At 42.1% G+C, this 26,155-nt stretch overlaps 1 protein-coding gene across 1 annotated transcript in view; it reads right to left on the minus strand.

Moving 5' to 3' along the window:
* Positions 1 to 627: 627 nt before the first annotated feature.
* Positions 628 to 26,155, minus strand: part of GUCY2C (guanylate cyclase 2C) — a 70,882-nt gene continuing 45,354 nt past the window's right edge. The window contains exons 16-27 of the mRNA XM_079775451.1: positions 25,965 to 26,051; positions 24,062 to 24,194; positions 21,229 to 21,366; positions 19,673 to 19,761; positions 17,126 to 17,217; positions 14,496 to 14,654; positions 10,460 to 10,652; positions 8,644 to 8,818; positions 5,845 to 5,943; positions 4,321 to 4,415; positions 2,402 to 2,478; positions 628 to 1,317 (exon numbers count right to left, since the gene is read on the minus strand). Of these exons, the coding sequence (XP_079631577.1) occupies positions 1,143 to 1,317; positions 2,402 to 2,478; positions 4,321 to 4,415; positions 5,845 to 5,943; positions 8,644 to 8,818; positions 10,460 to 10,652; positions 14,496 to 14,654; positions 17,126 to 17,217; positions 19,673 to 19,761; positions 21,229 to 21,366; positions 24,062 to 24,194; positions 25,965 to 26,051 (1,512 nt within the window). The 3' untranslated portion in view covers positions 628 to 1,142. The remainder of the gene's footprint in view (positions 1,318 to 2,401; positions 2,479 to 4,320; positions 4,416 to 5,844; positions 5,944 to 8,643; positions 8,819 to 10,459; positions 10,653 to 14,495; positions 14,655 to 17,125; positions 17,218 to 19,672; positions 19,762 to 21,228; positions 21,367 to 24,061; positions 24,195 to 25,964; positions 26,052 to 26,155) is intronic.

The following is a 26,155-nucleotide window of genomic DNA, read 5'->3' on the forward strand; positions in this document are numbered from 1 at the left end:
TAAAATTTAATGGAGATAAGATATTTAAAATATAATTAACAATTTAAAATATCATATCATGAATATAAAAGGAAAAAGAGCCAGTAAATAAAAAAAACCCAATATAAATGAAATGAGAACAAAACTCCTCAACTTTGAGATAGTACATCCATTCCTCTTTCCCAGGTTGAAGCTCCCTGAAGCAAGTGTTGAGATCAGGCTCCAGAGTGAAAGGTAGTTTACTTTTCTAGAATATTCTTTTTTGAAAAAAATATATATTTTGTTGATTTTTTTTACAGAGAGGAAGGGAGAAGGATAGAGAGTTAGACACATAGATGAGAGAGAATCATCGATCAGCTGCCTTCTGCACACCCCCTACTGGGGATGTGCTTGCAACCAAGGTACATGCCCTTGACTGGAATCGAACCTGGGACCGTTCAGTCCACAGGCCGATGCTCTATCCACTGAGCCAAACCAGTTAGGGCTCCAGAATATTCTTATAAAATGTTCCAGACAGGCAGCCAAAGCTTGTAACTGAAACCCAAGTGTGGCTGCCTGCCACCACAAAAACCAAACTCATGAGACAGATGCTGGTGAAAAAAGAAAGAGGTTTTATTCAAGTGCCGGTCACCTGAGGGGATGGGGGACTCTTGCCACAAAGCCTGCTCAACACCTCAGAGCAGGCAGGGGTTTTCACGAGGAGGGAGAGGCAAAGCAGAACAAAGAGACCAAGGGGAGGGGGTGAAAAGTTCTCTGCGTGCAGGCCACACAGTCCATCCCGATAAGGACCTCGAAATCGGTCAAGTGATGGTCTGTGTGTGTCACCCTGGTCTTTGTCATCCTGGTTTTATGGTTGAAGGTCAGCAAATCCCACGGAACTGGGATGGCTGAAGGTCGGAGTCTGTATCTGAAGTCAGTTCCTAGGATTCTTATACAAACACGCTTTTATAAGTTATAGATCAGTCAGAGTCAGTATTTATAGAAACAAATAGGATGGTGGGTGGGTTACGTGGGTTACGATACCCACTGTTAGAGGCTCAGTAGGAGGCATTTGAGTCTTGTGTTCCACTGAGGTCTCAGGGAAATGGAGGCTTTGGGACCCTGGAGGTTGCTGCCCGAGGGCACCTGTACTTCATTTGCCTGAGGCCTTGGGCCTCATAGGTTTAAAAATGGGTGTTCTCTTCGTCTGTGATGTTCAGCTGCATGTATTCCAGAGAGCCTTTTTTGTAGCTGGCTACCCGCGTGGGTCTTCGGTTTCTTATTCCTGCAGTCTGTCTTTTCTGCAAAGAGTTGGCAATCATGTCTGAAAACTCAGCCTGCAAGCGCTGTTGATTCTCCCTGGGAAGTGAGTGGAGAAGGAAAATAGAACTTCTCAGCAATTCATACAGAATATTTCTTCGCTCTAGAACAACCTGCTCAGTTTACCCAGCACTTATCAAAGGCTGCTTCTGTGCTAGTCACAGGAAGTCCAGATAAACAGGCTTGTCTGGGATGACCATAAGGCACTGTTAGCCTACTCTGTGCAGTTGAATATATAGAAAAAACAGAATATATTTCAAACTGAAAATTGTTATTTCAATTTCAAAGTGAAACACCATGCTGCTAGAACTCGGGGGCGCTGTTAGGTTCACCCATGCCCCTGCAGGGAGGGGGCAAAAAGCCAGAGCGATGCTGGGCCCCTGCAACCCAACCCTGGAAACGTGTTGGTCCCACACATTCCTAGGAGTGTCTGGGGAGGACTCAGAATGAATGGAGGGTTTCAAGAATTTGGAATGATTGTGGAGCACTCCCAGGAAGAGGCCAGGTCCCCTGTGCCCCAGGGAAGACCTGGGTGGTTTTGGCATCTCTAGGCTTGCCATCTGTCTATGTCCAACATCTAGGAGTCTGCAAGATGGGGTTTCTCTACCATAGCAAATGCCACAGCAACAGCCACGTGACTGACTGCAGCAACCACTGTGCAACTTGGTGACCATTTGAGTCAGCTTTAGGGGAACTGAGACTGTCAGTCAGACCTGGAACCTGTCTTCCTCGTCTCAGGGAGAACACACATTCCATGGGAAGACCCAGAACCACAGCCGTAAGAATGGGGTAGATCCCATTGTCAACATGTGGCCCAGCAGAGAGCTGTAGGCAGGGGTGGAGATGCAGAGTGCCTCTTCGCCTCCAGCGTGCTTTACTCTTTATCAGAACCAAACACAGAGGAAGTGAGCTCTCAAGTGTCCTCTGTTCTCTTGGACATGCCTGGAATACCCAGCCTCTAGCAGCCAGAGAAGGGAGGTTTCTAAACTACTCACACCTGTAGTCCCCATATTTAATACACCATTGACACTGTCAAAGCACTTGCCAAAAAGTTGGCTGTACGAAGCTCAACTTACAAAGCCCAGACCTCCACTCCCCTTCCCCGCCACACCCAGCAGCTTACACAGTAGGAGGGGTTGGCAGGTTGTATTTTTGGTCCTTCATTCCGGTCAGCCAGTATGTGGTCTCAGTTCCTTTTCCCTAGTGAGACAAGAGAGGTGAGTACCATGGAGGCCAATGAGACAGTTCAGTTCTAGCCCACTGTTCTGACAAGTGTCCGTTTCTAAGCAACATTTCCCCCTGAGTTCCTCATCAGTGCCTATATTTCAGTGCAGCACACCTTCCTGATATGGTCTGCATTACATATGGACAGAGCTTATTTCCAAATGCCTTAAAAAAATTTTTTTTATTAATTCTTACCCGAGGATATTTTTCCCCTTGATTTCTAGAGAGAGAGAGAAACATTGATGTGAGAGAGACACATCGATTGGTTGCTTTCTGCACAAACCCTGACTAGGGCCAGGATTGGAGTCTGCAACCAAGGTACGTGTCCTTGATGGGAATCAAACCTTTGACCTTCAGTCCACGGGCTGATGCTCCAAACACTGAGCCAAAACAGCTAAGGCTCCAAGTGCCATTTTAGAAACAAGTCTCTTGCCCTGGCTGCTAGCTCAGTTGGTTAGAGCATCATTCCAATATGCCAAGGTTATGGGTTCAAGTCCCAGTCAGAGCACATACAAGAATCTACCAATGAGTGTATAAATAAGCGGAACAACAAATTGATCTCTCTCTCTCTCTCTCTCTCTCTCTCTCTCTCTCTCTCTCTCTCTCTAAAATAAATAAAAACAAGTCTTTCAATCACCAGACATGTTTTCTTCAAAGCAAAGTCCCCCCTCCCCAAAGATTTTAAAATATCACTATGGCAACATCACAAGAACTCTAAATTAAGAAGGAAGAAAATTCATTTACAGTTATGTTATGCCAACAAATCTGACTGGTTTTCATTATCCACATTTTCTTCTGGCTCATTTTGCCATGAAGTTTGCCACAGAAGTTTTGCCACAGTTTCTCCGCCTAAAGAGTGTAAACTATAAACACGTGTATCATACTAAACACTTAGTAAGTGATGTTTTCTGGAGGTTATAAAATGAATGGAAACTTACTGAAAATCCTGGTTTTGCTAGAGCTGGTATTTGAAAAGGAGAAGGATGGTAATATATATATCACTCATAGTGTTTGGGGTTTTTAAAATATGTTTGAACTGTAGTAATCCATAAACTGCTTCTATCTGGGGAGAAATGCTCGGTGTAGAAAATGTATTTATGGAGGATTACAAAGTGAGTGTGATGTTGGGACCCTACTACACAAAAGGAGGCTTAAGTTGTAACCACAGCGTAAAGGCTAGAAGCGCTATGGCTACTGGAGACAGATGATCTTATTGGCAATAGTTGGCCTCAGACAATTGTGAAAAGATTGTAATGACCTTCAAAAAGCAGCCTGAGAGCCAAGTGGAGGCATTTGGTGGCTTTGGAGGGCAGCTTGCGCTCTCTTGTCCAGAGCTTTTAATGATAAAGCAACTGGCTGGAGAGGTGGCCTCAGAGTGGCAGCATCTTGAAGTAAGTGCAAGGATGTAAGGAGACGGGACATTGACTGTAGTTAGATTAGTCCTGAACTGGACTGTGGCTCTTGGGTATAAAGGAGGAATTGGGGGCAAAACTTGTGTGCCTGTGGAAGAAATGGTGGCAGCATTTTATAACATAGAGGTCATAGTTCAGAATATGAAAGGGGCTCGTTGAAGTAAAGAGAAGCTGAGTTCACATTCTTTGGGGGTGGCTTCTCCTACATGGGATAGTGGGTGACCATCGTGGGGATGGTCTGTGATCATCGCGGGGACAGAGGGAGATCCATGCAGGGAGTACAGAAAAGGATTCTTCATCTTATGTTCCCCAATATTACTGACCACTGGGTGTCCAGTCTCAAAGGAAGTGGCCCACAGGGGGGTGTGAGTGGCTTTTCTGGGTACTGTCCCTGTGGGTCCCTTACCTTTAAGTATGTTTCTCCTCTCACTTCATATAAGAACTGGCACTCGGTTCTCTTCAGGATGGCTATGGTGGAGCCACTCACATGGATTCTCAAGGCTGGAAAAGCAAAGCAGATCAATGAAAATCTGGTCCATTTGAAATCTGTGATATGGCCACATTTGTTTCCCCTTGATTCCGGATATTCACTTTAGATGTTCTTGACAGCTCAGATATTTTAGTGAAAGAACACTTAAAAATACAACCAGTGGAATAAATATCACATGTAGGAATAAAGAGGGTCTGGCACTGTTTTCAGGGTGCTGAGTGATGGAGCTCCTGGGTTGTGCTCCATGGATTCTCATTCCAGCTCAGAGTGGTAGCCCCAGGACCGTGTTTTAGATTTAGCTTGTGGTGCTGAGCTTGAGAGCTGGCATGTGGGTCCCCATGTAAAAGTTCCAATAAGTAGCCAAAGTGTTGGTGACAAGATAAAGATTCAGGAGACAGTTATAGGGTCTTGATTTTCTCAAATTTTACTCTTCTGGGATATTGTTATCTTCCTGACAACTAAGTGGTGAGGATATACTTCCATTCATAAGTCCATTGCTGTATATCACCTTTCCCATTATGGGTGCCACAGACAATAACAATAATAAGAATAATTGCACCCCAATATTGTATGTCTACCATCAATCAGAGGATTGCTAAGTGCTTAACTAACACATATCCTCTCCAATCCTTCCAGCAAGGTTGGTATCCTATCCTCAAATTTTTGATGCCTAGAAAAATGAGGTAATTCCCCCACTACCTTAACACAGACAGTGATTTGCATAGTAATAATGTTAACACAAGTCTGTTTAGCCCCAAACTTATTCTTTCCTTTACATCATGATTTTCCAGTATAAACCAGTATCAGGTTGTCAGTAAATTGCCAAAATACTGTTCTAACACCTGTATTTTTGCAATGTCTGCCCACATCTACCAATGCTTTCATTCACTCTTGTGTTTATTTATGTTACTATCACTGTCATCAATATTTATTTAGCATCTACTACATGCAACACACAGTGCCTCTACTTTGCCAGGCAAATACAATATAGGTTTTTGCAGATAACAAATACTTACATTTTTCTTTACTAAAACCAATTCCCAGGAAAACCAAATAAAAGAGAAATAAGAAAATGAACCAAGTTGTATACTCCATACCTAGCCTACTGATTGGTGGTTTTTTTGTTTTTTTTAACTTACATGGATTCTGCTAAAGTTAATGACTACTCCAGGTAGAGCATGCCTGAATGCATTGCTAATGAACCCAAACTAATAGAAGCGACCTAAAACTGAGCCAAAAGAAAGAATAATGATCAGTAAACAGTCACAACAAAAGCAAATGTAGCAAGGCCTGGAATGACACAGTCTTGTGTTCATTCACTGTGAAGAAGGGTCATTCATTCATCATCTCACTGGCACTTCTTGTGCACGTTATCCTACAATTCCCTCCTGCTGAAAGACAGAATCTTTGTCCTCTAAGAAATGCAATCTCCCTTCTTACGGAGGCCAGTGGATTCCATCCTGGAGGCTGTGTTGACGGTATCTCCAAATAGACAATAACGAGGCATCTTGATCCCCACGACGCCAGCGGCACAGGGACCTGGAAAGGGCAGAAGGCAGGAAGTGAAGGAATGGAAAGCACAGAGAGGAATGAAGGTGCCACAATGCTGAATACTCCATTTGATGGAGACATGTCTTCGGGTGTGAATAATGAGCTCGAATGAAGAATGTATTCAATGAGGGAAACATCATTAGTCAATCAATGCATGCTTTCAGAAAGTATTTTGCTCTGGCATAGAAAAGTGCATTTGCACAAAGCAAGAAGGCATCAGACCCAGGCTGAAAGATGGGAAGTCATTCTGAATATTTTCAATAGAAGCTGTAGGATGAAGACTATCCCATTGTTGCCGAAACCGGTTTGGCTCAGTGGATAGAGCGTCGGTCTGCTGACTGAAGGGTCCCAGGTTCGATTCCGGTCAAGGGCATGCACGTTGGCTGCTGGCACATCCCTGGTTGGGGGTGTGCGGGAGGCAGCTGGTCAATGTTTCTCTCTCATTGATGTTTCTAGCTCTCTGTCCCTCTCCCTTCCTCTCTGTAAAAAAATCAATAAAATATATTAAAAAAAAAAAAAGACTATCCCATTGCTTGCTCACTGCACTGAGCCACACAGCCCTGAGCTCTGAACTGCAGGAGGTCCCAGTACACTTGAAGGTTCAGTGGCCCACGTTTGTCTTATTTTATTTTGATTTAGTAGGGAGGCATTTCTGGGATTAATGGCATGATGATGGAAGACCCAGAAGACAAGGATCTGGCAGAATTTTCCCTGAGCATTTCACGTGCCATGTGAATGCAGTGGAATGGGGGAGCGCAAAAACATTCTAGCAAAAACAAAGCCAAGGAAGACTGTGCACTGTGTATACCAGGTGGGGAGAAAGGGTTGTTTAAACAAGTGTTTGTGTGGAACGACTGAATGCAAGCGGTAAAGATTTTAGAGGTTAAAGATTAACTCAGAAACGGCAAAAACAGGTGTTGGATAAAGTAACTACTGGTCTTCTAGTCTGGCTGATTTCTAGTTGGGTTTTGATCTACATAAGTTGAGTTTCTTTATAGATTTATCCTATAAACACTCTGTGTTTATGAACATTGAAAAAAATAAAAAATACTAGACTTCCCCTGAGTGCTGAGCTTTTCCCTGTTAGGTTGGGTACAAAATAAACAAAAAGTAAGCAAACAGAAAAAGCAAACAGACAAAAGACTAACTCCAGCAGGAAAGGCACAGTAGAGGCAGCTGCTAGATGAGATTTCTGATCTGGGCCTTAGATCTAGTCACAAGTGGCTCTTCAGAAACGGAGTGATAACACTGAGGAGGGCCTGGACATGGGAAAATCCTTGCAGATATTTGTCTTGTTTTCAACTATCACTATTTAACTTCGACCCTTTCATTTCTTAGGGTTAAACTCTAGGATAGTACCTAGATAGTAGGTATGTGTGCCTACTAGCTATCCTTTTTTCAGCCCAATTAGGTAGCGCTGGGGTCCTGGTAGTCAGCTCAGGCCTTGAGGGGGTCACAGAGAGAGAGAAGGGGCCAGGACCCAGAGCTCCAGTTTCTCGGACTTGGTTCGGTCAGACCTGTTGCTGTTCCTTCCTCTGGCGATTTGCAATGGCTCAAAACAGACAGAATGCTGTTGCTGGCTGAAGAGATGCCCAGGAAGTTCGCTCATGTATATATGGAAACATCTAAGACATTTGGCTGTGTACACAATCGGGGAAGGCCACAGCTGTGTTCCTGGCAGTGAACGATGCGGCAGCAGTTTTGAATGTCTATTGACTGTCACTTTAAGAATCTCACTGATTTCTTAATCAATCAATATTTACTGCCAGGCTTTGAGACAGGTTCGGTGGATACAGAATGACTTTTGTAAATGCAGCTGTCTGGTCCTGGCCACAAAGCCTGGAGCGATCTCTCCGGTTTTCTACACTGTGGCTCTTCTGCAAGGCTTGAAGGCAGAAAGAGGAGCAATGACAAGAAATTATAGGGAGACGTGAGTTAATGTAACACAGGGAAAGACTGTCTTATGATTACAAATATTTAATAATGGAGTGATGTGGCTTTGGGAACAGTGAGTTTTCAGGAAATCCTGGAATTGTTCTAAAAGTGGCTATGTTATTACTTACCTTGGGACCTGTAAAGATAATCTATGTCCTATAAGGATTAATCTAGATGATTTCTGAGTTCCTTTCCAACTACGTTTTTCTAGAACAATTGTAACTCATCTTTTCAAATCTCTACATTCAAGGGTGAGTAACTTTCATGGTTTTTGAAGTGGCTCATGTGCTTTCTGTACCAATGAGAGGGGTGGGGGTGGGGGGCATAAATGCCCTTTTATTATAAGAATTTGACCAGCCATCCCCTCCCCACCCCCACAGATAATCTAATCCATTTAAGATACCATAATATTTAAACGGTGGAAAATACTGAAGTTGGGGGCAGGGGAGAGGGAGGGAATGGGAAGGTGATAAATGAAACACTAAATATAGTGACTTAACCAGGAAATCTGGAGCTTGTTATTTTAGGACGTGGTTGGTGTTTATCATTCCAGGAGTCAAAGGTGTTTCCTAGAACTCTCTAGGGATGGGTCTAATTATGTCAGGATGTGTAATGGACCTCATTTTTGGCAGACAGATCCAAGAGTAAACCTCACGCGAACACTGATCACATTTGAAGACTCTACACTTTCTGATTTAGTGGGTGCACAGAGATACATATGGTTCCCATTTGCTACAATGCTCAACCCCATACCAGAGTGAACTCCAATGCGAATCCATATCGGGAGGCCCGGAAGATGCTCCAGCTCGAAGGTCCCCATGAAGCTGAGAATATCCAAGGCCATCTTGGCAATGTCTACTGCATGCCGATTACCATTTCTCTTAGGCAAGCCACTAGCTACCATGTAGGCATCACCAATGGTTTCCACCTGTGAAAACAGTTTCTGATCAGTGAAGCTGCTCCTTCAAAAGGCACAAGAAATGAAACAGAAGTAGTTAATCACATATCAAATACAAAAGAAAACTCAGTATGAGTCCTGTATACTTTTTCTGGGATCAGTTTCAGACCAGTTTCTATGCTCATTTCTTTAGGGTTTCTATAGTCTAGTAAAATGGATGATAAAATAGCTATAGATGATTATATGTAAGTACTTCACAATAATATAAATCACCCAGATGTATTGACAATTCTAGGAATGTTTAAATAATCTGAGTAGCTATATGTTATTTTAGAAAGACCTTTATGTACCAGAAAAGTCATTTTCAGCACTTACCAATTTTCACATATTATTTGAAAAAAAATTGTAGTTTCCTCCAAGATAAAATACACATTCTTGTAGTATGGTGACTCTACACACTTTTCTTATAGTAAGTGGTAGATTTATATTAACAGTCCTACACTGAGTGGCCAGATTATTATGATCTCTGAACACATAATAATCTGGCCACTCAGTGTATATCTTATATAATAAAAGGCTAATATGCAAATTGTCCCCTCAACCAGGAGTTCGACCAGCAGGCAGGCCAGCCAACCGCCCATATCCCCTCCCCCTGGCCAGGCTGGCCGGACCCCACCCATGCACGAATTCATGCACCGGGCTTCTAATATATATATACTGAGTGGCCAGATTATTATGCGTTCAGAGATCATAATAATCTGGCCACTCAGTGTATATAAACATTATTATTTGATAAATGTCCTTTCCTCCCTTTAATTTTATTTTCACAATCATATGTATAGTTCATGTTTATTGTTAACTTCTTTTTGTCATATATCTCTAAAATGCATAATCATTTACTGTCTAACAAGGGCTATTGTTAATATGGCTTTCTGAGGATTGGGCTAAGACAAACCCTAGAAGGGAAGTCCTCTCTGTGAGTAAAAACCAGTATGACAGAGTGTTATAGGAATGAGTTCTACACTTTGCTTAAGGACACAGTATTCCAGGCATATTGTTTAACCCATTGAAGTAGGTATTATTATCACCCAATTTTACAGATAGACAAACTGAGACCTGATGAAGTTAAATATATTTTAAGAGATCACATGGTTAGTAAGGGGCAAATGGGGATTTGAATGAAGAGATCTATTTCTAAAGCTACTTGTTCCATATGGTATGCTGCTTTTCTGAATGATGCTGCTATTTCAACAACAACAATATATTCCTATTCTACTTATTATAACTCCAGTGTCTTGCAATCAGCCTGAACACTATTCATTTTTTGAAGATCATTTGAGAGGATGTCATTTTCTCTAAATTTAGTACCCAAAATTCATTCCTGCTGAACTTTATGTTGTTTTTATCAAACTGCTTAAAGTCATTTTGACTTCTGTCCCTTCTCTTTTTTTTCCTTCTTTATTGTTTAAAGTATTACATGCCTCCTTTTCCCCCGGACTTCTGGCCCTTCTTATTCTTTTACTTCCCTTCACTTTGAGCTCAAATTCAACCACCGATGCATTAAATCGTAAATTAGGAAGGACAAGACCTGAAAAGTAACAGGAACAACCAATCTGGCTCTGCTGACCTGGGGCCTCAGGATCGTCTCAGCCTGTTAGGTGAGGTGGTTACCTTGTACACGTCATGGTGATCGAGAATGTGGTCAAAGCTCTTATAGATGTCATTCAGCATGTCCACCACTTCCATGGGGGTGCTGTATTTGCAGATTGTGGTGAAACCTACAATGTCACTGAAGTAGATGGTAACTTCCTCATATAGTTCAGGCTCCACAATGCCTTTCTCCTTCAGGGACTTGACCACTAGCCTAGATGAAAGGAAAAAAATTGCCATCAACTTTAGTAAATTTTTTTCTTCTCTTACATAAACCTTTGAGACAGTAGTAATTGTCCACCAGGAATTCTAGAATTTGGGATTTCCAATAAACTGGGTGGCTAGGAAGCAAAGGTAAGTTGCATATACCACATGTATGACCATATTACATACATACACATATAATACATGCATTTGAACTCAGATGACTATGCTAGTAAGCAGGTTCAGCATTAACTTAGTACTTGACTATTGAACCTAATACACATATACACAGGCTACTACATTACATACTTGCTCATTTTTTACCTCTCTATTCATAGTTTCTTCTAGATATAACTCTATATCTAGAAGCTGAGAGGGAGAGAGAGTGTCATTAATGTAAGGGCTTGAGTGACTATAGCTATCAGATCTTTCTCATCATCCGAGTCAATAGCTTTACCTCCCTGACATGTTTAACATGACATTGTTTGTTATCACTATGAAGGAATACGCACTTAAAAATGAACTTGGATACAGTATGAACCAGAATTTATTTGATATATTCTGAACCAGATTTGGGTTCTTTAAAACGCAAAGTTAATCACAATGTAAACAAGTTAAAATTATGCTAAAACCGAAGAAGTCAAATAGAAGCAACTTAGAATATCTTTGTTGAAGAGATATAAAGAGCAGTTTATCAGTCTCAGAATTAAGAGAGAAGAACCACAAGAAGGGATTCCATATTCATTTTCCCCAACCCATCATGAGTTGCATGCTCCCCATCTGCCCTTGGGATCACTCTGCAAAGGATCCGAGTATGGACCCACTAGAACCAGAACCTGGAAGCTGGGAGGTACCATAGAGGTCATTGAGAATAAATCCCTTATTTTCATAAATGAGAAAGCTGAGGCTTAAAAGTATGACTTTTACAAGGTCCATGACCACTGAGAGCAGAGCCAGTCCAGAACTCAGCAAGACCTACCCCTTCAGGGCTTTTGTTGCTCGGCACTCCCTCCCCTCTCCCCACCCCTCCCTCTGCAAGGCCTGGGACTGTCGGGGAGCTGGGGAAGGTCTGGAGCGTGCTGACTGTGGCAGAGGAAGAACATCAGGCACTTTCGCAGAAAACAGCCCATCAACCACAGAAATTACTTGGAGAGCCTCCGGAGCTTGGAGGGAAGTTTTTCAGCTGGTGCAGTGAGGGAACTCAGGACCTTTGATAAACAGCCGTTTGGTGTGGCCCTTTGGATGAGCAGGGGCACCTTTGGGCTGGTTGTTCTTGACATGCCCAGTGTAAGGTTGCAGATTATTTTGGAGGCCACCTAGATGTAATGATAAAATTGGGTATTTCCCATCTTTACCGTTCATTTTACTGATTATATCTGAAAAGTCCCATGAGCTTGGAAAGTAGTGTGTGCGCGCGAGAAACTGATATTCAGATAAATGATGGAAGAACTATAATCTCACACAGTGAGTTTTCATAAACAGGTTGTTGCTGGCACAGATTGAATTAGTGTACAGAGTAGATATCTTCGAAGGGCTTTCCAAAGAAGAAAAAATTTCTATTTTAATTTGTTTAAAAACCCCAAAGGGAAGGGTTCAAATAAGTGTTAAAGTAGTTATCTGGTTCCTACATGCAGTCTTAAGTTTATTAATAATTTTGCTGTAAACATTTCTGTTTTATTCTTCTAGCCATTGTTGGTTTTCTTTGACAAAGACAAAGAATTTTTACATAAATTACGGAAGCGAGTTGCACTGGAGTCATGGTGTATTGCAGCTATTGAAGAGATTTGTGTTCTACAACCTTGGCAATCCAATAAAAATATTTACCATCTCGTGGTCAAAGTGGCACCGAGAAAAGAAAACCGAGGTGGTGAGCTAGTTGTTTGAAATCATTTGAGTGACGTTCTTGGTTAAACCACACTGATGATGACACCCTGGAAAGGCAGCCAGGTAACCAGGGTCTTGTTTTTGTTACAGAGTTAAAGGCCAGGCAAAGAATGATGCATCATGTACCTAACATTCATGGAGCGCTGACAGAAGTTGCCTAACAGGGGTCCAGCCTATTCCAAGGGTGCCATTCCCAGGCTGTTCCTAGGCTCTGTGAGGGCACGTGGGTTCTATATTGGGCTCTCTTGAGGTCTGGATGACTGAGTAGAGTATGTGTGTAACTTACTTCTTCACTCAGGCTGTAGAAGAGAAACTATTTATTTAGAAAACAGCCCATACAATCTGAAAATCATTCCTTTACTACTGTAGAACTGATATTCGAAATTAAGCATGAGTTCAAAATAAAATAATAATAACTAATACAAGTTATATGTAAAAGTCAGAGCGACAACAACAACAACCGTGGACATTCCAGGCACTGTGCTACATAACTTACATCCTATACCTTATTTCAGGGGATGTTTTGGGCCAGCCTGTGAGGCACATGGGAAACTGAGCTTAGAGCATTGAGGAAAGTGCCCAAGATCACATCCACAGTAGGCGGTGGGACCATGATTTGAAGTCAGGCCTGGCTGATCTCAATTTCCATGATTTTATCTAAATGCTAGACTCCCTACATTATCCTTAATCTAATAGGACAGTTTATTCTATTTTAATGGGAGGAGAACATTGCTTCTCACTGTAACAGTTGTACCCGCAGTGGCCTTGTCCTACACCTATTTCTAGCTCTTCATATTTTAATTTCTTGCTTATTACCTGAAAACTAACACTTACAAAACTAAAGTGTTTGGTGATCCCAACCTTATTTCTTTTCTCTTATGTCACAGCTGTTGTATTGTTTCATAAAATGGAGGCCAGCCTATACATGCCTAGGAGAGGAGATATCTGATGCGTGGCCTCACCTCCTCCACTACAAACACTTATACTTCTTGTAATTTGGCTTCTACTTTGAGGTAGAAAGAAAGCAAGGAAATGAACACTTAGTGCCTGAAAGTGCCTTGTAGCTCACAGATTCCATAGGAGACTTAAATGTCCATTTCACGGAGGAGAGACTGAGAGTTGCTTAAGGTCCCAGACTTAGTAAGAGTGACACAGAGATGTTGGAATCCAGGTCATTCCAGCTCCACAGTCCACACTCCTTCTGTGGCACCACATGGCCACTTGAAAATAACCTCTCTCTTTTTTTAAAAAAAAATGTATTTAAAGTGCAAACCAGAACAAGGGTTAGCGAGATCCATGCATTTTAAAACTCAGTCTTTTAAAGAATATGCACCCCTATTTCATAGCAGTGTTATTTACAATAGCTAAGATCTGGAAACAGCCAAGTGCCCATCAGTAGATGAGTGGATAAAAAAGCTGTGGTATATTTACACAAAGGAATACTAAACAGCTGTAAAAAGGAAGGATATCTTAACCTTTGCAACAGCATGGATGGACTTGAAGATTATGTTAAGCAAAATGAGCCAGTTAGAGAAAAACAACTATCACATGATCTCACTAATATGTGGAATCTAATGAACAAAATAAACTGATGAACAAAATAGGTCCAGAGGCACAGATGCATGGAACAGAATGACAGATCTCAGTGGGGAAGGGGGAAGGGGGAGAGGAAGCGATTAACCAAAGAACATATTCGGTATACATATAAGCATAGCCCAAGGACACAGACAATAGTGTGGGAAAGGCCTGGGGTGGGGCAGGGGCTGGGTGGAGGGGGGCAAAGATGGGGAAAGGGGGATATCTGTAATATGTATATGAAACAAAACAAAAAAAGAATATGCAAAATGGAACAATCCTACATAGATCAAGAAAAACAATGCTAGACAAATATGCTGAAGCTTTCAGCTTTAAGTATGAGGCATAGCTGTGTTGTTGTGGGAAACCACATCAGCAGGACCACTTGTCTTACCTTGGGAGCAACATAAAATTTAGTCTGTCAGCTCTGTCCCTCTCTGCCTTGTACAGCTGTGTCCTTTCCTCCACCAGATGTTCCAGATTTCGAGAGTATAGCTGCAGACGTCGGATCAAGGTGTCCATATAACTTTCACTTTTCTGGTCATGAAAAAGGCTGTGGGTAGTAATATATAAAGAGCTCTTCCACATTGTTAAGAAAACATGAACATCCATTATAACTATGGACAAATATGATGAACAGGTAATTAAACAAAGAAAAAATAAAAATGGCTGACACCTAACAAAAACATTTAACCTCAGGAAAAATGAAAGTAATATAGAAATAAGATTAACAAGAAGAAAGAAAGAAAGAAAGAAAGAAAGAAAGAAAGAAAGAAAGAAAGAAAGAAAGAAAGAAATGTTGTAACAATGGTAATCAATGTAGGTAAGAAGGAAGACATATATACATACAACCTTCCTGGAGGGATATCTGATAAAATGTGTCATAGCTTTAAGAATACATATACCAATCAGCCCATCAATTCTGCTTCTAAGAATTATTCTAAGGAAACAATCATGAACATGCTAAAGGTTAACTACAAAGGAAGTCACAGCATTCTTTACAATGGCAAACATTTGAAAATAACCTAAATGGGTAACAAAAAAGTAGTTAAAATACTATGGTACAATGGAGTATTAATGTAGTATTAAATATGAATTAGAATAGTTAAACACAAAAATATACTACTTCTATATCACTCATGAAAAAGTCAGTTCATAAAATAGCAAAAATTATAATCTCATTTTTAATTTTTGAAAACTGATGGTTATCTACTCACAAACAAAAAAAATGATGTTTGTATTTTCTTGTTTGCTTATTCATTTTCCAAAATTTTAATAATAAATAATTTACAATAAAGGAAACACTTTCTTTAAAAAAAAGCTCTAGAGGTGATAAATGAAAGTATATGAGGAGAACCAAGAAAAACAATGTAAGTTGAGCCTTACATTATTTCCTCAGAATGGAAAGCCAGGGTCCTAAAGCAAAAAACCCCCTAGCTCTGAATGATTTTGTTAGACCAAGGAGACTTGGATGAGATGCCAGCTTTCTGTGACACGAGCCTATGACAAGCCTTGGTGCTGAGCTGGCTCAGCGGCACGCTGAGTTCCTGCAGAGTCATTGTGGGGATCAGAGATAATGTTGGCAACACATATGGCACAATTGAAGGGGCTGGACAAATCATACCATTTTGTTATTACAACAGCAATTATAAAAATTTATACAGTCAAGGAGAAGATGGCCTACATAATAATCCCCTTGGGATGTGGAGGGATGACTGCTAAAAATTCAATCCATTCCTGAGTCCCATTGCACACCTATATGACTGGAAACTGCTAGGCTTGGGATTAAGAAACAGAATTTTTAAACAAGTTCCCCAGGGCACTTACTAGAAACACCTAGAGTCTAGTTGGTAGAAAGGGGAAGGGAGCAGGTGTAAAGAATGAAGATGGTTATCTTACTTCATGATGGATTGATTTAACCGAACATTTCCTCAACCTTGGCTGCATTTAAAAAAAAAAATGGCTGCAAGTTTTAATCATCTAAGGAGCTATTAAAACTCCCGATGTCAGCCTGCCCCCCAGATCAATGACATCAGATTCTCTAGGGTAGACCATCAGGGGCCCAGTTTATCTCCAAGAGTTTACATGTCATCTGTCACACGTACAAGCTCATCTGCTCTTAGTAACAGGTTTGTGAAGCAATGAAAAGTGGGCAAGAATTAAATTGCTTATCACTTCCTGCTCCTTTCCCCCAAACGACAGCTTAGATCTACCAAATCAATGACCTCACTTTGATTAACTTCACTCTACTTCTTCTCCAGCCTTGGGCTTTTAGGCTCATTAAGTATCTGAATGACTTAATGAGACTTGCAGAAAGTTAGAGCTGGAAGGAGTTGTACAAATGATCTTGTTCAGTCCAATTTTACTAACAAGAAAATTGACACCCAATTAGGATAAGTGTTTTGCCCAATGTCCCAAAGCAAGCAATTATTAGATCCTAGTGTAGAAACTGGATCCCCTCTCTCACTCCAGTGTTATTTTTCTCACTCTGCACTGTCTCTAACAGAAAACATGAGAAATCTAGAATTCAATCTTACTGGATAATTGTGTGTTACTTTTTTTAAAAATCCTGAATTATAGTCTGATTCATGGCTCAAGTCTTAAGGACGTAGGGCCAAAGTTGCTGATCCTAAGATTTATTTTTTTTTTTTTTTAGATTTGAAAAATTTAAGAAACTTGGTGATCTTAAGAATTATACAGGGACTTTACCGATTTCCAGGACCCATAACAGACTTCTAAAATCTAATTACCTGCAGAAGGGTCAGGGAACTATATTTTTAACAGACATACTTATGATTAGTCAGAATATAGTTTTTAATCAGGCAAGTTTTGCCCTTGAGTATTTAACTTATCAAGTGATTATTTCCCTGTTAGTCTCCATATCATTTTAATTTTTCTGAGGTAGGTGCTTCAGTCCAGGGTTTTTCATTAGAATAGGCACTCTCATTCTTAGGTGCCACTGAATGTCAACTATTGTTAGAATAATCTGGAATCAGTGAGAAAAAAGCAAAATGTCAGCAATACCCAAATATCTTGGCCAGTGTATTCTCAATTTTCTTGAAATCTGGTCTCTTTTCTGGATCTTCCTCCCAGCAGTTTTTTACAAGTAGATATACCTGGAAGGAAAAAAGGGTGGATTAGCTCAGGGGGTGGTATCCTATCCTATTTTCTTCCCGGATGGGAGTCATTGAGGCAGGGACTATTTTAAAAAGATCTCAACTCTGACAATGAGGATGAGGTCGCCCAGTTGTCTGCAGTGTATCTCAGGCATCACCACTTGTACCGCCTTGCCTAAGCCCTTCCCTTAGACACTGAATTAATGAAAAAGGTAATATTGATTTGGACAAGGCTAGATTGATGAGAGAGACAAAATCTTTACATACATTTGCAGGGTGTATGTTGGGAAGAACAAGAAACAGTTGGGTTCAGCGAGTATGAGACAGTGGCTGTAAATGAGAGCGAGGCTCTTCAAGCAGCATTTTTAACCACGGCTAACAGTGGAATTGCCTGGGAGAGTTTACAGAATTTCTTTTGCCCAGGCCCCAACCTAGGAGATTCTAACTTAATTGGTTTATGAAGGAATCTTAGGGCTCTCAGATTTAGCAAACAAAAATATAGAATACCCAGTTAAACTCGAATTTCAGATAAACAATTAATAATTTCTTTAGCATAAGTATGTCCCAAATATTGCATGGGCAAAGGACATATATATAATTATTATCATTACATATTAATATAAAATGTTTATTATAGTATTAAATAATCTAATTATATGTAATTAGATTATAATTATAATGATATTATAAGATTATACTATAATTATAATTATATTATAATAGAATAATTGCATATAACATCATAATTACAATAGAATTATTATGATACATAGACCATATATTATTATTGCATATATAAAAGAGAAGGGAGGAAGGGGAGGTTCAGGGGAAGGGGGAGACATGAGGAAGCCCATGGAAACATCATCTCACTATCACTGGTTTGCAGCTTTTGTTGGATCAGAAAGCTTGGTGAAAACCATTAGTTTGTTCTTTACTTTAGTCAGAAATCACAAACGGTATTAGGTGCAGTCCCTGTCCATGTTCTTTGCTTCGGGCATCCCTGGGAAGGACTAGCTATATGCATGGCATAGCCCTTGCCTCCCTGCATTCACCACTAGATGATGCCTTTGCCTTGGAACATGATCTACTGACGGCCTTAGAGAAGCATGGACAAACCCAACCCACAGCCGGGCTGACACAGCACCGCCGAGTGAATCAGGGGGGCACTGCCAAGTCATCTAATTTCAGGTCTGTATTCGATTGGAACCAGCTGCTAGATATGAAATCTTTTCTTGCTTCCAATTCCAGAACCATCTGACTACATGAGTGAATGGAGGAGGAAGAATGCTTTAGTGAAAAAAGTTTTAAGCAACATGTGGCTATCCTCAGACTAGAGAGGAGTGTCGAGAAGGGACATGCTGACATGTGGGGAGGAATCCCAGCATCCTGAAAATCAGGGTGGAGGGACAGAATAAGACCAGGATAGGAGCAGTTCTATTTTAGCAGTTCTATTGGGGCTACAACCTGTCTTTAATATTGAAATAGAGAAAAGAAGAGGTAAAAACAGCCCATTCACGCCCAGCTAGGCTGGCCATAAACCTCACCTGAAGGATGCTTATAACTTGAAGGAAAATGTTTGTATCTTTATCCCACAAGGTACAAACAAAAGGTTTTATTTTTAAGACCCTAAAAACTTTTAAAACACATTGTTTACTATCTTTGGGGATTATAAAAACTCAGATAAAATTCTAAAATAAATTTAGAATCTTTTCCCACAGGCTTTAAACGCCTTTGTGAGGGATTATTAAAAAATTTAAACAAATGCCGAAAGAAAAAGCCCAATTTCCTTCAGATGAAGAATAAAAGAAGAGAAAGTACACTTCTCCGTTGTTTCCAGATGTTGGCATACTTATTTTTCAACCACTAGGTGGATTTACAAGCCTGGCCAGTGTACCACATGGGCATCTTGCTTTGTTAGCTCCTAGGAACTGAGAATGGGACGTGAGCTTAAGGGACCAGCTCTTTCCTGAGTTCAGAGAAGTGGAAACAGACAACGTAGGGTGGCAGGCTGATGATGGCTCCCAAACATATGCCCGTGTCCTAACCCCTGGAACCTGTGGATGTGACCTTATTTGGGAAAAGGGTCTTTGCAGGTGCGATTACATTTAGAGTCTTGAGATGGGGAGATTATTCTGGATTATCTTGGTGGGCCCAAATGCAGCCACATGTATCCTTATATAGGAGGGGGGTAGAGGGAAATTAGAAGAGGAGAGGAGAGAAGAATGTGACTACCACCAATCAGAGATTGGGGTGTTTGGGCCACAAGCCAAGGAACGTCAGCCAGCAGAAGCTTCTGGAAGTAGCAAGGAATGGACCCTCCCCTAGAGCCTTTAGAAGGAGCATGATCTTGCTGACAATTTATTTCAGACTTCCGGCCTCCAGCAAATACATTTCTGTTGTTTTAATCCATGACGTTGTGTGTGGTCATTTGTTACGGTGGCCCAGAGAAACTCACTTCCAGCTCCTTCTCCTCGGCTGTTTCCAGGAACAGATCTGGGCGGAAGGGCTTCACTCCATTGGAACTCTCCACTCTGAAAATCTTCTCTGAATGGACGAGAATAATTCAGTTACAAGAGAGAATGCAACGGAGCAGCGGTCAGATTCCGAACTGGCTCACCGACTCCGATGGGGCCAGCGAGAGTGCGGCAGCACCTCGGCCAGCAGTCGGCAGAGGGATGCAGAATGAGCCGCCAGGTTAAGGGGTCTCATACCACCTATACCCAGGAGGCTATCCCTCAAATTAAGGCCACTAACCCTATGAAACTCAACTCAGACACCACTGCCTTCAGTGGGCTTCCTCTGACCAACATCTAGCCTGCAATCCCGACATCCCTAGTCACCCCTCCCCCCCAGGCAGTTAAAAGTTGGCACAAGTAAGTGCTCAGTAAGTGAGGATTGAGTGAATGGAATGAAATATTGAACCATTATCCCCCCCCCCCCCCGCCTTCAAGGCCCCAAGGGGACATGTGACAAAAGGACAGATCTTAGTAGGAACTAAAATATGTATGTCCCACTTCAATGATCTAGTTCAGGTGTTAGACACATGGCTGTTTGGAATCAGAAGGAAAGAGGGAAATTATAAGGAGAGATTCTTTATTTTTAAAATACATTTTTTATTGATTTCCGAGAGGAAGGGAGAGGGAGAGAGAGATAGAAACATCAATGATGAGAGAGAATTATTGATCGGCTGCCTCCTGCACGCCCCCTACTGGGGATCGAGCCTGCAATCTGGGCATGTGCGCCTGACCGGAATGGAATCTGGGACCTTTCAGTCTATAGGCCAATGCTCTATCCACTGATCCAAACTGGCTAGGGTGGGAGATTCTTTTTTTAATATATATATATTTTTATTGATTTCAGAGAGGAAGCGAGAGGGAGAGAGAGAGATAGAAACATTAATGATGAGAGAGAATCATTGCTCGGCTGCCTCCCGCACGCCCGCTACTGGGGCAACCTGGACATGTGCCTTGACCAGGAATTGAACCATGACCTTAACCAGAGCCACACCTGCCGGGCAAGGGAAGATTCTTTTTTTTTTTTATAATATATTTTATTGATTTTTTACAGAGAGGAACAGAGAGGGATAGAGAGTTAGAAACATCGATGATAGAGAATCATCGATCAGCTGCCTCTTGCACAACCCCTACTGGGGATGTGCCCGCAACCAAGGTACATGCCCTTGACCAGAATGGAACCTGGGACCTTTCAGTCCGCAGGCTGATGCTCTATCCACTGAGCCAAACCGGTTTCGGCAAGGGAAGATTCTTTAACTAACAATGATACTGGTGGTAGTGACACCTGGCAGCGGGGTATTGTCTTATGCTCTTCAGAGCACTCTAACATTCATCCATCTAAACCTTCCAAAACCCCTGTGAAATGGGTAGTGCAGATATGCCACTGCTTTTTCAGCCGAGGGACAGAGATGCGGTCACACAGATTAGGGTCCCTGTCAGCCTAGAATTCAGGTTGGCCAGCTCCCAGCGGGGGCAGATGAAAGGGTCAGACCCTTACCATTCTGGTCACGGCAGCTCTGCGTGTAGAAGGTTTCCCTCCGCATGATGATCTCCTGTGCGATGATCCCGTAGCTGTACACGTCCCCTTTCTGAGAGATGCTGGCTTGGCGGAGGTGCTCTGGGGCTGTCCACAGGTCTGGGCATTCAGCATGGAGATTGCAGTGTTAAGGGGGTGAGCAGCCCATAGTCGCCAACCTGCTTCTGTTCTTTAAGTCCCTACAGCATGCACCCTGAATATGAGTGGCCTTGAGTTTATATGGTCCCAGACTTTTGAGAAGTTTATGCTTATAATGGTGTTAAGGGTAGAACACACACCTTTTAATCTGACTGTAATGCCAGGATTTGGGTGAGGTCATATGGCAATGTCTTCCCTAACACTGCTAGGATCATAGTCCTGAACACCCTCAAGGTCTACCTAGAATAGCACCTGGTGTACAGGAAGTGCTTGTAAAGGATTGTGGGATGAACACACTAGAACGTGAGAGGCTAAGAGGGTTTACCAGCTTATGGGACGTAAGGCGTAAACTTAGGAAAGCCTTTGTAAATGTTTAAAAATAAAGATAGCCCATTCAAACAAAGAGACTATGACTGATATTTTCCAGATGTGACACACTGGCAGCCTCCAAGTCAGCTATTGCCCAGCGATGTGTATTCTTAGATTCCCACAGTGTTCTTTAAAACATAATGCATACAATTCACTCCCATTTTACTACTGGGCCTGCTACTCCCTAATGCTCCCCATCTAGTCCGCTTCACAGTGAAGTGCTCCTGTGTTCTGTGTTTGGCTACTGTAGACACTTGGGTTTTGGACTCTCATCACTTATCTAATATATAAAAGGCCAGGGTTGTAACGACTGATCACGACTGAAGGCTGACCAACCCGGAAGTCCTTCAGTCAGCGCTGGGTTGCCGGGGCGACCCAGCACTGACTGCCCAGGGGGCTGAGACCCAGAGAGAGAGGCAGGGTCTGATCCACAGCCTCAGTGGCAGCTGTTGATCAGTACTTGCCTCTCTCTTTCTCTCCCTCTTTCTTTCTGAGCTTCGCCAGTAGCCGGGCTTTTCTTTCTCTCCCAGCCTCTGTGGAGGTGTGTGTGTGTAGGGGGCTGCTGTTAAGCCCCGCCTCTCTGACCAGGCCCAGAGATAGGCCCAGAGATGCTGACTGGCATTGAAACCGACCAATCAGAACCAAATCTGGGTGCTGTAGGGAGCCAATGGCTGCCTAGGAGGTGAATCTTTTGACGCTGGCATAGAAATCAACCAATCAGAACCAAATTGGCCAGCAGAGAACGGCAGTTGGGGGTGAGATCAGGCTGGCAGGGGAGGGCAGTTGGGGGCAACCAGGCCAGCAGGGAAGGACAGTTAGGGGCGATCAGGCCAGCAGGCAGGTGAGCAGTTAGGAGCCAGCGGTCCCAGATTGTGAGAGGAATGTCCGACTGCCGGTTTAGGCCCGATCCACAGGGATTGGGCCTAAACCGGCAGTCAGACATCCCCCAAGGGGTCCCCAATTGGAGAGGGTGCAGGCTGAGCTGAAGGAAGCCCCCCCTCCATGCACGAATTTCGTGCACCAGGCCTCTATTTTAGTAATAACAGGGCATACAATTGTTCTCCAACATCCCTTGAAGTTTTCCCAGAATCACCTAGCTCCTTGTAAGCTTTTTGAGATTTGTATGTTTGGCAGTTTTGATGAAAAAAATCTATAGATTCATGTTGTCGGGTACAGTGCTAGGTTTATGACAGGGCACATTTTCCTCATGTGGTTTTCCATCCAAATGTTCATTGCCTTTTTGAATTGATGTCTTGTGACTTTATGTGTCTTGTGATTCATGTGGTTTGGGGTTGCAGGAAAGGTAGGTACAACTACTTATGCTAAAATCCAGGTGACTGACAGCACAGATAGGTCGGTGTAACCGAGTGGTGTTCAGGAGGATGGGATATGACCTGTGATTTTCTGTCATGGTGGGTCATCTAATGAGGGAGATTTGTTCCACTACACGATGAATCATGCTTGGCACACAATAGGTCTTCAACAAGCACTTACTGGGTTGAGTCCAATGTTTAGCATGCTTGCTGTAACTGAAGAAATTAGGGGCAGAATTGTAATTTTCTTCTATTAAGGAAAAACTAAAGGATTGCAAAATAGAAGTAGAATTTACTGTTTGGACCTAGATGGTATTTTGAATCATATATGAGTGTTAGATTTTTGAGTCCATAATCCTGAGTTATAGTAAAGAATGGGTAAATGTTCAATATGAAAACTCTTTATACTTTACAAATCATTTTTCTCTATGTTACTTTTTTTGACCCCTATCAGAATCTTAAAAGAGATAAGAATATATTTTACTGATAAGAGTTATTTTCCTTATCATTATCACAGATAAATAAATGATGTCTAGAATTTTGAAATGGGTCGTCTGCCTTATACTCTATTTGGGCAAACCTCTTCACCTCTCTGAACCTTTATTCTGGTTTGTTTGTTTGTTTGTTTTATAAAGAGAGAAGGTTAGACCAGAAGATTTCTAAGGTCTCTTACCACTCTAATCATCTCTATTTTTTCACCCAGTTCTGCTTCTGCAAGCTAATAAGTTCTTCATGATTTCTCACTGATATCAAGGAACATGGATGAAGGAAATCCACAGAGGAGATTTATTAAATTCAAGAAGCACTTGTTGAAAACTGACAAGGGCGAAGTGTTGGAGACTGAGCCCGCTGTTGCCTCTTGTGTCTCTAAGTATTAATTTTCTGATCAATATCACTATTTCTTGAGAGAATTATGTGGGCTTTTAAGAAAAGAGAAAGACCAGTGGGAAACTGGTTAATATTTCATTACAGACCTTTTCTTGGAGGTAAAATGGAATTGCAACCAAAATCAGTGATCTTCACCACCATCCTACTGTCCACCACGCAGTTGGTGGATTTCAGACGCCCATGGACTTCTGTCTTATTGGAGTGCAGATATGACATCCCCTGCAATTTTTCAGATGACAAGAAAACAAAGAGATAAGACATTCAGCATTTGCTTATTTTAAAGAAAGAAATGACATTTTGAACACATTTCAGCATGCAGATAGAAACACACTAACAGATTTTAAACTTAGTTCCACTTATTTTACTTTTAAAATATCAAGGCCCTAATGTTTGCCTAAGCTCTACATCTAGTTTTAAATCTATTTAGGTGACATAGTAAAAGGCAGTTGTCTAAAGACTTGGATTAAGTAATTATCTATATATATAAAACCCTAATATGCAAACAGGCCGAACAGAGGAACAACCAAACAACCAGTTGCTATGATGTGCCCTGACCACCAGGGGGTGCGTGGAACATGGCGGTCATTGGCAGCAGGCGACAGAGCATGGAACACGGCAGGCATTGGCCATGGCAGGATGGCTGAGCAGGTAAGCAGGGACGCCAAACCAAAGCGGGGCACCAGTCGCTGTCATTGGGGCAAGCCTCTGGTGATTACTGAAAATTCTTTGCTCCCGTGTGCCGTGGTCCTGCTGGGTGCTCACACCTGCTGCTGGCGCCCAGCGCTGGCCCTGATCTCTGGGCGCCTTCAGGGGGTGCAAGCGGTGGCTACTGGCCCTGATTGCCCCTAAGGGCTTCTCCACTTCCCCCTGCTCCTGAGGGGCAATCAGGGCAGCAGCCGCCACTCGCACCCTCTGCTGGCGCTGGCCCCAATCACTCCGCACTGTCAGCAGATGTGAGCGGGGCCAGCGCTGTTAGCACATGGCAGAGGCGGGAGCAGGGTTGCCGGCAGACAGGCGACCGGGGATCACGGCAGGAGGGGCCGGGTGGGGGCGCAGAGGATGGGCTGAGACCTGCCCCTGTGCCCATAGCAGCCTTGTGGCCCACAGTTCTTTCAAGGTGCACAAATTCATTCACTGGGCCCCTAGTATATAATATAAAATGAAAGGTTGATGCTATTTTCTTAAAGTGTGTTCACTTACCACTTATTTGGTCTGTGACCTTGGGTATGTCTGGTCCTCTACTACCTCAATTAAAAATATGCATAATAAGGCTTTGCTATTCTGAAGGGAGGGGCTAGGCTAGATTAGTTTCTAAAATTTAATGGATTTCATTCTCTTGTGAAAGGGGAAGCCTGTTTTTCACTGGTGTGCTTCCCTCTGCTGGCTAGAGGTGTCATTGCAGACACTGGTTTTCAGCCTGGATCACAGGAGTGATATGTGGCAAATGGGATATCATATAACATTTTGCAAACGTATTCTGATGCTATGTGGAGAAAGATTTAAGACTATCAAATAGCTCACTCTTGGGATTGACTTTTCTTCATTCTTGAATGAGACCCTGGTTACTGGTACTCCCGTGTTTGGGAATGTACATGTCCAAATTTATTACTGCCTCATACAAGATGGTTGCCTGTGTTTAATATTTTCTCTTATAAAGTTGAAGATTCAGTTGCTCTCTCTGCAGCTTTATATTATCTTAACTTCCAGCCAATCTATGAAAATGTGTGCCTCAAACCCAGAGTAGAAAGCATATAATAATCATAAGAAGAAGACCCAGTATATATTGAACATTTACTTGTACCAGGCCTTATGCGAAGTATATGCACTATTTCATAAAATACTCAGAACAACTCCATGACTATTAGTACTAAATATTTTTATTACCATCTTACAGATGAAGAAACCAATGCAGAGAAGTTGAATAGCTTGCTTGATCGGTTTTCCTGTATTTGATTTTCTAGATGTCTTTTGTGTTTATAGGTCTCTTACCTTAGCAATGTCATATAAGACAGAGATCTTAAACTCCCAATCCATGAATGTACCATCAGGGTAGGAAATTGTGTCATTTAAAACTTCCTGAACAGGAAAAAAAGGAAAGGAAGAAGATCAGTTGTCACAGGAGGGATAGTGTGGAGAGACTATTGCAGGCAAATAATGATATAATCATGAGGTCTTGGGCT

The sequence above is a fragment of the Cnephaeus nilssonii genome (genome assembly GCF_951640355.1).
Source record: "Cnephaeus nilssonii genome assembly, chromosome: 6".
In the NCBI taxonomy this organism is placed as follows: Eukaryota; Metazoa; Chordata; class Mammalia; order Chiroptera; family Vespertilionidae; genus Cnephaeus; species Cnephaeus nilssonii.